Source organism: Acipenser ruthenus, chromosome 21 (genome assembly GCF_902713425.1).
Source record: "Acipenser ruthenus chromosome 21, fAciRut3.2 maternal haplotype, whole genome shotgun sequence".
NCBI classification, from domain to species: domain Eukaryota; kingdom Metazoa; phylum Chordata; class Actinopteri; order Acipenseriformes; family Acipenseridae; genus Acipenser; species Acipenser ruthenus.
In genome coordinates this window covers 5,413,097-5,425,213 of record NC_081209.1, presented here as the reverse complement: position 1 = coordinate 5,425,213, position 12,117 = coordinate 5,413,097, and the positions used below count along the sequence as shown (strand labels likewise).

At 38.6% G+C, this 12,117-nt stretch overlaps 1 protein-coding gene across 1 annotated transcript in view; it reads right to left on the bottom strand.

The window, feature by feature from the left end:
* Window positions 1–12,117, bottom strand: part of dnah10 (dynein axonemal heavy chain 10) — a 38,828-nt gene that overhangs the window by 23,779 nt on the left and 2,932 nt on the right. The window contains exons 7-34 of the mRNA XM_058994549.1: window positions 11,723–11,880; window positions 11,193–11,423; window positions 10,848–11,038; window positions 10,345–10,543; window positions 10,005–10,199; window positions 9,740–9,910; window positions 9,339–9,515; window positions 8,760–8,927; window positions 8,446–8,615; window positions 8,143–8,294; window positions 7,750–7,911; window positions 7,424–7,631; window positions 7,177–7,333; window positions 6,420–6,899; window positions 6,038–6,196; window positions 5,477–5,593; window positions 5,133–5,235; window positions 4,856–5,034; window positions 4,420–4,631; window positions 4,062–4,218; window positions 3,448–3,681; window positions 3,084–3,206; window positions 2,674–2,907; window positions 1,852–2,075; window positions 1,308–1,577; window positions 976–1,159; window positions 533–667; window positions 59–211 (exon numbers count right to left, since the gene is read on the bottom strand). Of these exons, the coding sequence (XP_058850532.1) occupies window positions 59–211; window positions 533–667; window positions 976–1,159; window positions 1,308–1,577; window positions 1,852–2,075; window positions 2,674–2,907; window positions 3,084–3,206; window positions 3,448–3,681; window positions 4,062–4,218; window positions 4,420–4,631; window positions 4,856–5,034; window positions 5,133–5,235; window positions 5,477–5,593; window positions 6,038–6,196; window positions 6,420–6,899; window positions 7,177–7,333; window positions 7,424–7,631; window positions 7,750–7,911; window positions 8,143–8,294; window positions 8,446–8,615; window positions 8,760–8,927; window positions 9,339–9,515; window positions 9,740–9,910; window positions 10,005–10,199; window positions 10,345–10,543; window positions 10,848–11,038; window positions 11,193–11,423; window positions 11,723–11,880 (5,303 nt within the window). The remainder of the gene's footprint in view (window positions 1–58; window positions 212–532; window positions 668–975; window positions 1,160–1,307; window positions 1,578–1,851; window positions 2,076–2,673; window positions 2,908–3,083; window positions 3,207–3,447; window positions 3,682–4,061; window positions 4,219–4,419; window positions 4,632–4,855; window positions 5,035–5,132; window positions 5,236–5,476; window positions 5,594–6,037; window positions 6,197–6,419; window positions 6,900–7,176; window positions 7,334–7,423; window positions 7,632–7,749; window positions 7,912–8,142; window positions 8,295–8,445; window positions 8,616–8,759; window positions 8,928–9,338; window positions 9,516–9,739; window positions 9,911–10,004; window positions 10,200–10,344; window positions 10,544–10,847; window positions 11,039–11,192; window positions 11,424–11,722; window positions 11,881–12,117) is intronic.

Below are 12,117 nucleotides of genomic sequence, written 5' to 3'. Positions count from 1 at the left end.
TGTGTTTTCATTAATGTGTGAAATATGGGTCTAAAGACAAATCGAGTATGTTACTTACATGGAATCTCTTCAGGTGAAAGATGAGTGCATTTCGAATGGTCTGGATTTGAGATGAGATGACGGAAAGTACAGAAGCGTCAATCCTGTTGAACTCATCGAAGCAGCCCCAGGCCCCGCACTGTGCTAATCCTGAGAGAATTTTACCAACAGCCTGGAAAAAAGATGGAAAAGATCAGTCAGTTTAGCAGAGGCTGCTACGAGCAGAGGAATGGTGTGGACTGAAGAACGGCAGTACTGCATTTAGGTACATTAATAACAGAGAGGGGGAAATGAAATTCAATACACTGACAAGTGAGTAAAACCTCAATAGGAATAATAATAAACTAAAACTAAACTAATAATAAAAAGAATAATATGTATGTTACTGGCATTGCTATTTATGTATTGTAATGAAATAAAGTGTAGAAGTGGATTTATTGTATTGGGACTGCGACAATTCTCTCAGACACAATGAGGTCAATCCCACACTTACTTTGTAATCCATGCCTTCACCACAGTTTGTTACCACACAGAGCAAACCTAGAGCCTTGGCCAGATCTTTAGTTGTCTCAGTTTTACCAGTGCCAGCAGGGCCAGCAGGTGCTCCTCCCAGGTACATAGATAGTGCCTGCAATAAAAAAATATAGAACATTTTTATATACAAATATATATATATACCAACTAACTAACTCTGTTTCTGCTTTAAAGATATATAAATAACTCCTTTCATCAAAAATGTTTTTAGATACAGTGTGCCAGAATTCGAATTTAAGGACCAAGAGCTTGATCTACCATTAGAACTGAATTAGATGATTGGTTGATAGTGTTTTTGAACCCCCTGTTTTTGCTATGCTAGACATTTGTTTAATAAACAGAATACTGTTACAGTATAAACTAAAAATCACAACAAATCTGGTTAAAAGGTATTTGAAATACCTGGGTTAGAGTCAAGTAAATGCGATCGGTCAAGGGGGTGATAACCAGACGTCCATTCAATCCCATGTATTCGTAACCATAGGAGAATGCACCAGTGCACTGACGTATGAAAAGATCATCAGGATCCCGATCCCAGTAAAAACGAAGCTGGCTCTCCCACTCAAACTCCCGGGCATCCATAATACTAAGAGCAATACAAAATATACACAGTTGCAGTTCAAAGAATTTGAACCCAAACCTTGGGTTAGTACAGCCAACACAGTGTATCTGAACAAGCATTGCTTCAAAGGGTTATTATGATTTCATGCAAAGTTGTTGACCGTGCTTCTTACCTGTCTCTGACAAACGTGTCTACAATGTCCCTGGCATGGACGTCAATAATCAGCACAGTGTTGTATTTTTTGCGGTCGTTCCTGTCCAGGGGCTGTGTGATTCGCGTCACAAGATCGTTGATTTGCTGGTGCATTCTCTTGGCGTACTTCTTCAAGGCCTGCTTCTCTCCTTGCTTTACTTTATTGAACACATCTTCCACCTCCCACGTCCACCAGATTTGAGTACCAACCAACACCACCATGCCCTGGTACAGGAGCATCCAGTCAACCCTGCAGCAATAAGTGAATTGTACTTGTACATAAAACCACAATGTTAGGAATCAACAGTAAAATAAAAACAATGGAAAACAAAACAGCGAAAGCTAACGCCAAACCTACATCCAGACAGAAACTGCTATGCTTGTGTTAAGCTTCACATGTAAGATAATAAAAATCATTTTGAAAGAACTAATGGACCAATGAGTAAGCAACTCTAAATTAGATATAACATAGCTTGGTGCTGTTCGTCTTCACGCTTGACAAACCTTGTCTCTTCCGATCTTACCTGCTCCTGTCCTCGCAGTATGTGAAGATGGCCTCCTTTGTTATGAGCCTGTTTGTTCTCCTCATCTCGTACAGTATCGCAGTCATCCAGTCCTCCACTCTCCCTTCAGCTGGGATGGCCTGCCGAAGGTCCATCATCTCCCCCTCGGCCGACACCATTGCAGTAGCCAGCATTTCACCGTTGTTGCCCTCTTGGAATTTCAGAGAAGCAATGTTGTCGTACATCTAAAGAAAAAACAAACAAACAGTTGATCTCAGTTCCCTGGAATCATATTTTACTGTTAAGCTGTGTTCATTCTTTACTCATCCAGCAGTGTACATTTGAGATATCCTGACCATCTCATTTCCAAGGGATCCTGGGAAAAAGACGGTAAGCATACAATAACAGGAACATGTAGCAAACGGGGTGATTAACAGTTGCATGGCTCAAATTTAGCAAATGGCTGAAGGCAATTCTGGGCTCAGAGTGATATCAAGAAAAGTTGTACTAGTAGTACAGCTTTTTGGTAATACTATTGCACACACATGCTGTTGGAAGGACACTGCATTCAAAGACAGTTTTTCCATCTTATAAAGTGCATTACTAAACAGTAATATATACAGAGATTTGTGACTGAAATGTAAATTCAAAGAACTCTACTGTGTGTACAAGGGCTGCTCAAGTTACTGTGCATTTTAATCACTTCTTTTACAAGGTATAAGGAGCACATCAAAAAAAACTACAGAAACAACACAGACTTCCAATAGAAAAGCGTGGTGTTTACTAGGTTTGTATTTTGCATGAGTACACTTTGTGATGCTGCAGTAACCTGTGCATAGATACCTTTATCATGTGTTCTTGAACACAAGAGGGGTCACTGCTGCCCAGAATGCTCAGAAGCTCGTCGTCGGAGATGAAGAAGAATCTGGGGAAAGCGTTTCGTTTGGAGTCCAGGTAGTCGTTGAGACTCTTCTGACACCTCTCCAGACCTTCGCTCAGGTTCTCCAGGTCAGAGAGGCGGTTCGGGGCCTGGCAACACTTCTTTATCACAGGGTCTTTCACAGAGTCGGTCATAATCTGCAGTGAAAACACAGACAAGCTTAATAGGCAGGTAGCACGTATGAAACACAGAAAGCAGAAAACACACTGTTGATGATCTTCTACTGTCGTTTCATTTGCTATGTAGTTTTTTCCTGTATAACAATGTAAAGCAGCGTCTTTGATTAAAATTAAAACTTGATAGAGATTCTCACCTTTTTAAATATTTTGTCAATGTTATCAAACTTTTTTGCTTCCTCGGGCAGTTGTGATCTGATGTCTCCTCCTATGAAGATGCTTTCCAAATACATCCATTTCCGTTGCACTACCATCCACACCTGTTAAATAATAATTTTAAACAGTAACGTAAACGAGGAATGGTAATAACACCATTGCTTTCTGGGCTTTATTGCTCAAGTTCAAATCAACATATAACGTTTAAAAATGAGAGAACGGTTCAATGCTAAATTTAAACTGGAGTAAAGTCCTTCAAGCCCCTATATAAACTTTTGTTCTGACGATTATGTTGTACTGTAAATGTGGTGCATCACAATGTGAATAAATGGTTCTTGTTTTTACCGCAATGACTTCACTTATTAAGGACAGGCTTTTCTCCCACTCTTGGACTGTGGATAGGAAAGGGCCGACGAATCTGCTTCCTGACATGCTCTGCAGGTTCATGGCGTTGTCATCGAGGGCCTGAAGGATATCGTCCACCGCTCCCAAGATGTAGCCTCTCTCCTGGGTTCCCTTGTAGTACCTCAGAATGGTGAACTTCATATTCTCCCAGGTTTCCACCACCTCCTTCACACCCTGGAAACACAGAATGCAGAGGAACTCTTATTGTACATTACAGCACTCTTTCATTCATAGTTTCTGCACCACTTGCTTTGAGAGTTAAAAAGGACACATGTTGGAAACTAAGTGGAGATAGGACAGAGGGAAAGAGACACTTCATCACACAGAGAGTGATCAGGGTATGAAATGGGCTGTCTAGTCATGTTGTTGAGGCAGAATCACTAGGATCCTTAAAGACCCAACTTGATAAAGTTCTGAGATCAATCAGCTAACTAGGAACCGGATGAGTTTAGATGAGCTGAATGACCACTTCTCGTTCTTAAATGTTCGTATGTTCTTCTTCTAAGACCAGTTCTCAAGGTAAGAGGAGAACCGCGTTTCAACTTGGCGCTCACCTTCTCAATGCTGAGCTCTTTTACAGCAGACGTAACAGTTTCACTGATGACATCCGCATACTTGTGAAGCTCCATGGCAAACATGTTTTCTAAGGTGAAGGTGTCAGGGTTCATGTCAAATTCTGTGCCTGTTCTTGTCATCAGGTCCTTCCAGTGCCTTGTCAAAAAGTGACGGATAAACCATTGTCATACAATACTGATACTAAAAGTTATAAATCTCCCTTAACAGACTTGATGTATCAGAGCAACTATATTCTGCAATTGTTACATTAGAAAGTGATAATCTTTGGTTTGGTGCACATTTACATGATCTATAGAAAAAATGCATGCTAGCTGAAAAGAAAATACTGTAAAATACCTTTCTCTTAAAGCGTCATTTTTCAAGTCAAGAAGCAGCGGAATTGAATCTTTAAACTCTTTCATCTTGGACTCTAGAAAGAAGCCCACTGGCAGGCTGCGAACCTCTTTGGGTAGTTTTCGAAGACCTTTAATGAAACCATCGATGCCCTCTTGAAGCAACGGGACATTTAGATTTACCCACAATGTCTGAGACCACTCCTCCTTCGCTGCCTAAGCAAACACACAATGAGAAAATAAAAATCCATAAAAACCATAGATGGTTTCGGTTCAGTAGTGTGGCATCATTTTTCTGAAAACCCACAATCGTGTTGAAATCATGATTGATTTTTTTTCCCCCTAAAGCAATTCATAGATTGTAAATGTCTATTCTTAGCATATTTTGGAGAAGAAAAAAAAAATACTAAACTCACACAACAATGTAAAACATAACTTACTTTTTGAGCTTTGTAAATGTCATAGACTTGTCTCAAGCCACTCATCTCTTTCTGAACCTGCATCAGGTCTGCATACATTGTGATTGGCAGGCCAAAGAGCTTCTCTGCGTTAGCCAGCTCCTGACGATCTTTCTCTTTATGAGACAGTTCCTTTTCATACACTGCAAGGATCTCCATGCCTTCCAAATGAAGAAAATTATGTCAAAAGTAGTACTGCTTAAATTTAGCCCTCATTTTCACATTACATTTTTTTTTAACTCGTTTTGGGAAGTCACACCTTTTTCAAGGTCATTTCCTACAGCACCCGGACCTTCGTTGTGAAAGCTTCCTGCAAATACAGATAGCTCCTTCTTATAGTCTTCGATTTGTTCTTTCGTGATCTGAAATACAGTAAAACACCTTGATTATTTTTTTGAAGCCATAAATGAAACACCGTCCATGAATAATAAACAGATATTCCCTTTCAATGGTCTTGCTCTTTTATTAAAAAAAAAATATATATAAATATACTATATATATATATATATATATATATATATATATATATATATATATATATATATACACATGCTCATGATTTAGTAAAAATGATCCGACTGGCTTTAAAAACAAAGTTCTTACCTGAGTAAATGTCTTTTTTACTCTGCCAAGGCCGTGGTCAACCTTCCTTGACTCCAACAAGAGATCTTCCCATATCTGTTGGATACTCACAGACAGCTCTTTTTCTTCTTCTTCTGCCTAAAATAACATTCAAAATTAAATAACAATACATTTTAAAATTCACAGACCAACTCAGACAGTTGGATTGTGTATAGAGCTGTCATTATTCTAAAGGTTAATGGGAATACTTTTGGGAATACCTCTTATAAAGGTTTACCACAGTATTTTTTCCCATGCTTTTCCCATGGTCGTACATTTATCATAGTTCACCCTGGTTTGCCATGCTTATTAATATGCTTTACCATACCTTGTTATTCTTTACCACTATCCTATGCTTTACCATGCTTTCACTATGCTTTATTACTCTTTGCTATGCTTTTACTGTGGTAAACCTTTATAAGGCACCAGTATATATTTGTGTATATCTATTACACACATTATAAAATAGTTAGACACTAAACTCTAATTCTAAAACCTTTTCTTTAAAAACCTGTTAGACAAACATAAGATGCTTTGACTCACATGAACATTGTACATTGCAAGCGTCCTGTATCTTTCCTGAATATCTCTGACCCTCATCTCCACAGTTAAAGACATGTCTCTGATATCAGCGATCGTCCCCAGCACAAACTTCAAATCTTCAAGCGTCTCGGGGCTTCTCTTGAGGTTTTCTGATAATTGCTAGAAAAATACCATAAAACAAATTGAAGAAACAGTGTTAGAGTTCATATCTTTTCTTGGGCCATCACAGAAGTTGGAAATATTCAAAACATGAGTGAATTTAAGAACAAATCGTGTTTTAAAGGAATTTTCGACAAGCATGTTAGAACAAATTAAAACACCACAAAACCCAAACAACTACAAAACACACCCAAAGTATTTTTCTATTAAGCTGTGTACACACCAGCAGTTCATCCTTAAGGTTATACAGTTCTTCTTTGGCAGATTCATTCAGGAGTTTTCCCAGAGAATTCACCCATCCTTTGGCATTTTCTTCCACTGTCCGAGCCAAGGACTCCAGGTTTAGCTGGAGACACTGCTCAACCTTGACTAAGGCCTGCTGTGCAACCTCTTGCGTGATCCTGGAATAGAACTGTAGCTTTTCATCATAGGCCACACAGGAGGGTTTCTTCGCTGCAAACTTTTCCATAACAATGGCCTTGTCGAGTTTCCACAGAGGCCTGTATCTCTTCCATCGATTCAGGTACTTGGCTACAGATGACAGCAGTTTGTGAATACTTTGGGAGATGGTGACAGCCTGTTCAATGATCTGGGGGTTCTGGGATATGTCAGTGAAGAAGCTGAATATCACAGGCTCATCTTCTCCTTCTGCAATCTGAGGGGGGCATTCACTACAGGTCCCGTGCATCCATCGTACAAAGTGCTAAGAAAAACAAGGGCACGCTGGTTATCAATATCCCCCATTGGAAAGATAATACAGAATAAGAATATATATATATATATATATATATATATATATATATATATATATATATATATATATATATATATATATATATATATATATATATATATATATATATATATATATATATATATATATATAACTGAAACTGATCTTTTTATTGTATGAATGTATCTGAAACGTATGAAAGCAAATCCATAGGAAATCTGAAAAGAGTTAAAGACTGCCAACAAACCTTGGTGCTTTCCAAGCAGTCTCTGACAGACTGCATAGTGAGTTTATAGATCTCATTGGCGTTAGGGATCAGGACGATCTCAGGAGCAGACAGAGAAGTTTCTGCCTGAAACAGAGGCACACTTCCGACAACAGCGGCACTAAAGAACTGAAGATTCCTGGTACAGAAAAAGAGACCCTGAAGCACATTTACTGTGAAGCAAGTTAAAAACATAATAATATAATGAAAAAAAAAACAGAAAACCTACTTCAAGACCATCTTGGTAAGGGTGTTGTATACTTTGCGCTCCCAGAAAACATAATACTGAGCCATCTTTGGAGCTCTCCCACTGTTTGTGTGCACCACCAGGCCTTCCATCTTGGTCAGCAGGGGGCCAATGGCAGTGTACTTCTGACACAAGAAGGACACCTCCTTCATTCTCTCCCGTTCCATGTGTTCATAAAACTCCTTCACTCCTGCAACAATGAAGAGGGATAACACTAAATTAAAAAACAAAGTGTTGGAAAAGAAACCTTAAGACAGTGGCAGCACACATATGATTAGTAAGAATAATAGGCTAATATATCAACATACCTGGGACAGTTTCATTTTCATAAACTGGGAATTTAAACAGGTTTGAAGACTCGATTGATACCAGCTTAGCCTCGATATCTTGCGCGTTCTTCTGAATTTGGTTCACAAGCGACCCAAACTTCGAAATGGCTTGGGAACTGCGACTGATGTAATCCGAAATACCTAATAACAAATTGGAAGATGATAACATGATTACTATGCATTTTAAATACTGCTCCTCACAGCAAAAAATACAGCTTTCACATTTTCATAGCGAGATTTGATATGGTAATATATTTGGAATTACAATGACGTTATAAATAAATGCATTGTTCCGACTGTGACTTTCCATCTGGTATTTGAATCATTATGACATCATGAATCTGTCTTGAGAAGCTTATAATCATTCTTTACCTAAGGAGTTCCAGTTTAGCCTCGTGTATCCAGATCTAAGCACTCTCCAAAGCTCCTGGATGTGCTCACCAAGCAGTTGGGTCTCTGCTTCTGTCAAAATGCCCATGAGTGTGTCATGATGAGTCAGCATGTGTTTGAGTCCATCCACATATCTGCAAAACAAAAAAAAAAGCAATGGATGATTTCTCTTAAACTACAAATGATCAAAGCTGTGAAGTTGTACCTGGGTTTACTGACAATCTATGATGTCAATAAAGTATTGAACTGTTTCCAGTAACATTGTTAAAAGTTTTTTCACCCCACCTGAGGAACTTGTCTTCTTGCAGAGCGACGTTTCTGGCGAGTTCTGGTACTGTAAAGCCCAGCTGCTCCAGGTATTTTGTTTCTGAAATGATCTCCTGAAGCTCGGAAGCGAAGTTGACCACGTACCGGATGTTCTTCTGGTCTCCCTCCTGGTCTGCTTGGCTTGAAACCTTGAAGAAGACATATAGAAATGAATGAAAGCATGATAATGGCAAAGTGATATTGCATTGGTAAAACCTCATTCAGATAAAAAAAACATGACACTGTGTTTGTAAATCACAGGGTTACAGTATTCAAATGCAGAAATATCTCACTGGTTCAGAAAGTTCTGGAGAGCCTGAACTGCCTGGATGAAGCTTGGTGAGTAGGCTTCTCTTCAGCAGACCGTGCAGAGACTGTTCGGTCTGCTCTCTCCAGCGCTCATATTTCCTCTCCTCGTAATCCTTCATTTGCCTCCCCACCTCCAAGTACTTCGCCTTTACCTGGGAAACAAAATACCAGCCTGCTCACAACTTTCACCGGCAGTGTGCTCCTTTTCAAAAGGCAATAAACAATATTAGGAGACTGGACTGGGTTTATATCAGTCAAGCAGATCTCCAAAATGTATGTAGTACTTATTCATTTAAATACTGAGTACGCTAGAATTGAATTGAGACATATATTCTATAGAAAGTAGTTGAAGGTTGGTTAGCTGTGCTGTTGTAGAGTCATTTCAACAATGTGTCATCTAAAACTAGTGCACACACATACAGAGGGTCCTCGGACTACATAGGTAAAATATTTATAAAGAAGTGGACAGGACAATATGGAGATGCACATAAATGTATTTGCCAAACAAACAATGAACATACATATTGTAATTAAAATGCAAATCCTATTTAAAGGAGACTTACTGCCTTTCCTTGGTCACTAGTCAGCATATCCTCCACTTCTAAAAAGCGAACGATTGTGTGTTTGATACGATTAAAAAGAGAACGCTCCCAGTATATCGCTCCAGCAACTGGGGGCTGATTCTTGTTGAGGGGTGGATTATTAAGATTGTTAACAAACAAACCATTAATAATGTCAATCTGTAAAAACAGGAAAAAAGGGGCATTTTAATACCACCAAGGTTAATACTTGAGAAGGTTTATTAAAACTTTAAATTGAAAAAGGTCACTGTGTGTTTTCGATTAATAGCACTTAAAGGATATTTAACTAAAATATGTATATAAAAAAAAAATATATATATAATTAATCGTTATATCAGTGTTTATCCTTCAGAATTTTTTTTTTTTTTTAAAGGATGTCCTACCTCTTTACAATACTGCGACAAAATCTCATTAAACTTCTGCATCATTTGCTTATTAATAGCTTCTCTAGAACGGATATGTTTGAATTTCAAAAGCATGTCAAAAGCAGCTTCCGCAGATCGCAGTGTTTTGAATGACTGGTCTATGAAGTTTATAGCCTCTCCTTCTATTGCCTATAAAAACAAAGCAACAAAGCAAATCTAATTTAATGTTACATTTTATAAAATACATCATTCAAAATGATGACTCAATACACGTGATACTTACAAGGACTTCACTTTTAAAGTCTTCAATAGCAACTTTCCATGAACCTGAGTGACGGATGTTGAAAGGGTCAAAGGCTAATTCTTCAATAGGCACAACCAGACTGTCTACCCAGTGCAGTACATCATCAATTCGCTTTGGGTCCCCAGTGACAGCCTTCAGTTCTGGACCAAATATGTTGTGAAACTCTTCAACAATCTTAAAATGAAAAGCGATACATGAATGCTACTGTTTAGTTAAACCAGAAATACCATATTACAAATGTTTTACATATAGTGTGATGCAAAAATATGAAATGATCTGGTAATCATACAAAAGAAAAGGTAATTATTCCGAGTTTTACCTGGATGATATTGTAAAGATCCTGGCAGATTGAAGCCATGTAATCTGTCTGCTCAAACAGTCTTTTCCTATCAAATTCCCAGCGAGGATCTCTGCCCGCTGTTTCAATCTTTGCTCTGATCTCAAAGTAAGATGCTTTCCACTGGTCCAGGATGCGTTTCCCATCTGCAGTTCTGGCCTTTGCAACATCTCTCTTTTCTCTGTTTTTTTTTTTTTTTTTAAAGAAATCAGAACAGCTTTATTATGGTGCTCACTAGGAGTCCAATGGAATATAGCCATTCCAGAACAGTACTTCAATTGCAATTCAACTGTTAAATAGTGAAGTTCAATGAACCTTGCAATATGAAACTAACATCATTTAAGTGTAAAAGAACATGAAAAGGTACAGTCATGCAAATGTTGTGCCTTATCCACAACATCATGGCAAATAGGAGCAATGGATCCATAACTTTCAATAGCCAATCATACAGATCAGCTTAACATTTTTACCCTGAAAGTTCCTACCTGAATAATGTTTGGACGTTGACCACCCTGGAGACTCTCTCGGACAGCTCCCATGCAATCCGCTCCATGAGGGGAACCATGCGCTCATCCTTGTTGTAGTGACCAGAGATGATCCAGACCATCCTCAGTCCATTCATCATTAAAGGAATGGTGTCAAGAATGGTGTTCAATCCCAAACCAGTAGACAAGTTCTGCACCAGAAACGTTTGGGTTTTAGTTGGTCATTTAAGAAACAGAGCACAATGTATGTGTAGACATTCTGCTGAGTCTCAGTTTTGTTTTTGCCAGTCCCTGATTTAACTACAGTACATGGGCTGTGTTCCATTAATGTGAATAGATCTGTACCTTAAAATGACGTTCCAGTGTGCCAAGAAATCTGACGTTCTCCACAGTCTCTACATAGTACTTGCTGAGCTCAGTCACAGCAAGGTCCAGGTTCTGCACAGTAATCGGGTCGGCCCGGCTCATAACTTCTAAGATCCTCTTCACCACCGGCAGCTTCAGCTGTTCACTAAGGGCACTCAGAGTTGCAGTTCTCTCACGCCAAAAATCGATCTCCGACATAGGACCATTACCCTGTCAAACAACAGAAATCAATCCTATAGAGCTAACTTTGTGATACCTTAAAAAGTTCAGTGCAAAAAATAGACATCTTAAGTGCTTCATGCTGCACACTTCTGGTTTCAAAGACTTATTTTAGGTAAGGTATTCCAAGATTAGTACTAATTGGGGTCTTTGAAATCAGCCACTTTGTTTGTTATACAACACATAAAAGTTCATTATAGAACTCATAAAAGTTCATTTTCTTGGTTGATGGTATAATGTAATCCTGAAGACGCTAGTGACATATTTGTTTTTCAGTGTCCAAGCCTTACCTGTGGCTTCTTCTTCTGTTGCTCCTCGATAACAGACGTTATTTGTGTTTGCCAGTTCATTACACACTGCTCCAGCTTTTGAACTACAGCTTGGTTTGCAGCTAGTTGGCTTACATCTGCATCCAAATTAATAGTAGGAATCTCTAACTTAATCTCACCTGGAGAAACAGAATAAACACTTAAAAACTTAGTTAATAAGAAAAGAAATGAAACAATATACAGTATATTATTTCTAGTGCCACATCCATTAAGTATTAGGATAATGGTAAGTGAGTTGACGGCATCTACCACTGTGCCAAAGCTTTATAAATACAAATAGGTGCACTGCACTTAGAATTTGGTCTGAAATCACTCCACCATCATATTTAGCATAGCACAGAGTGCCACCCAGTGGC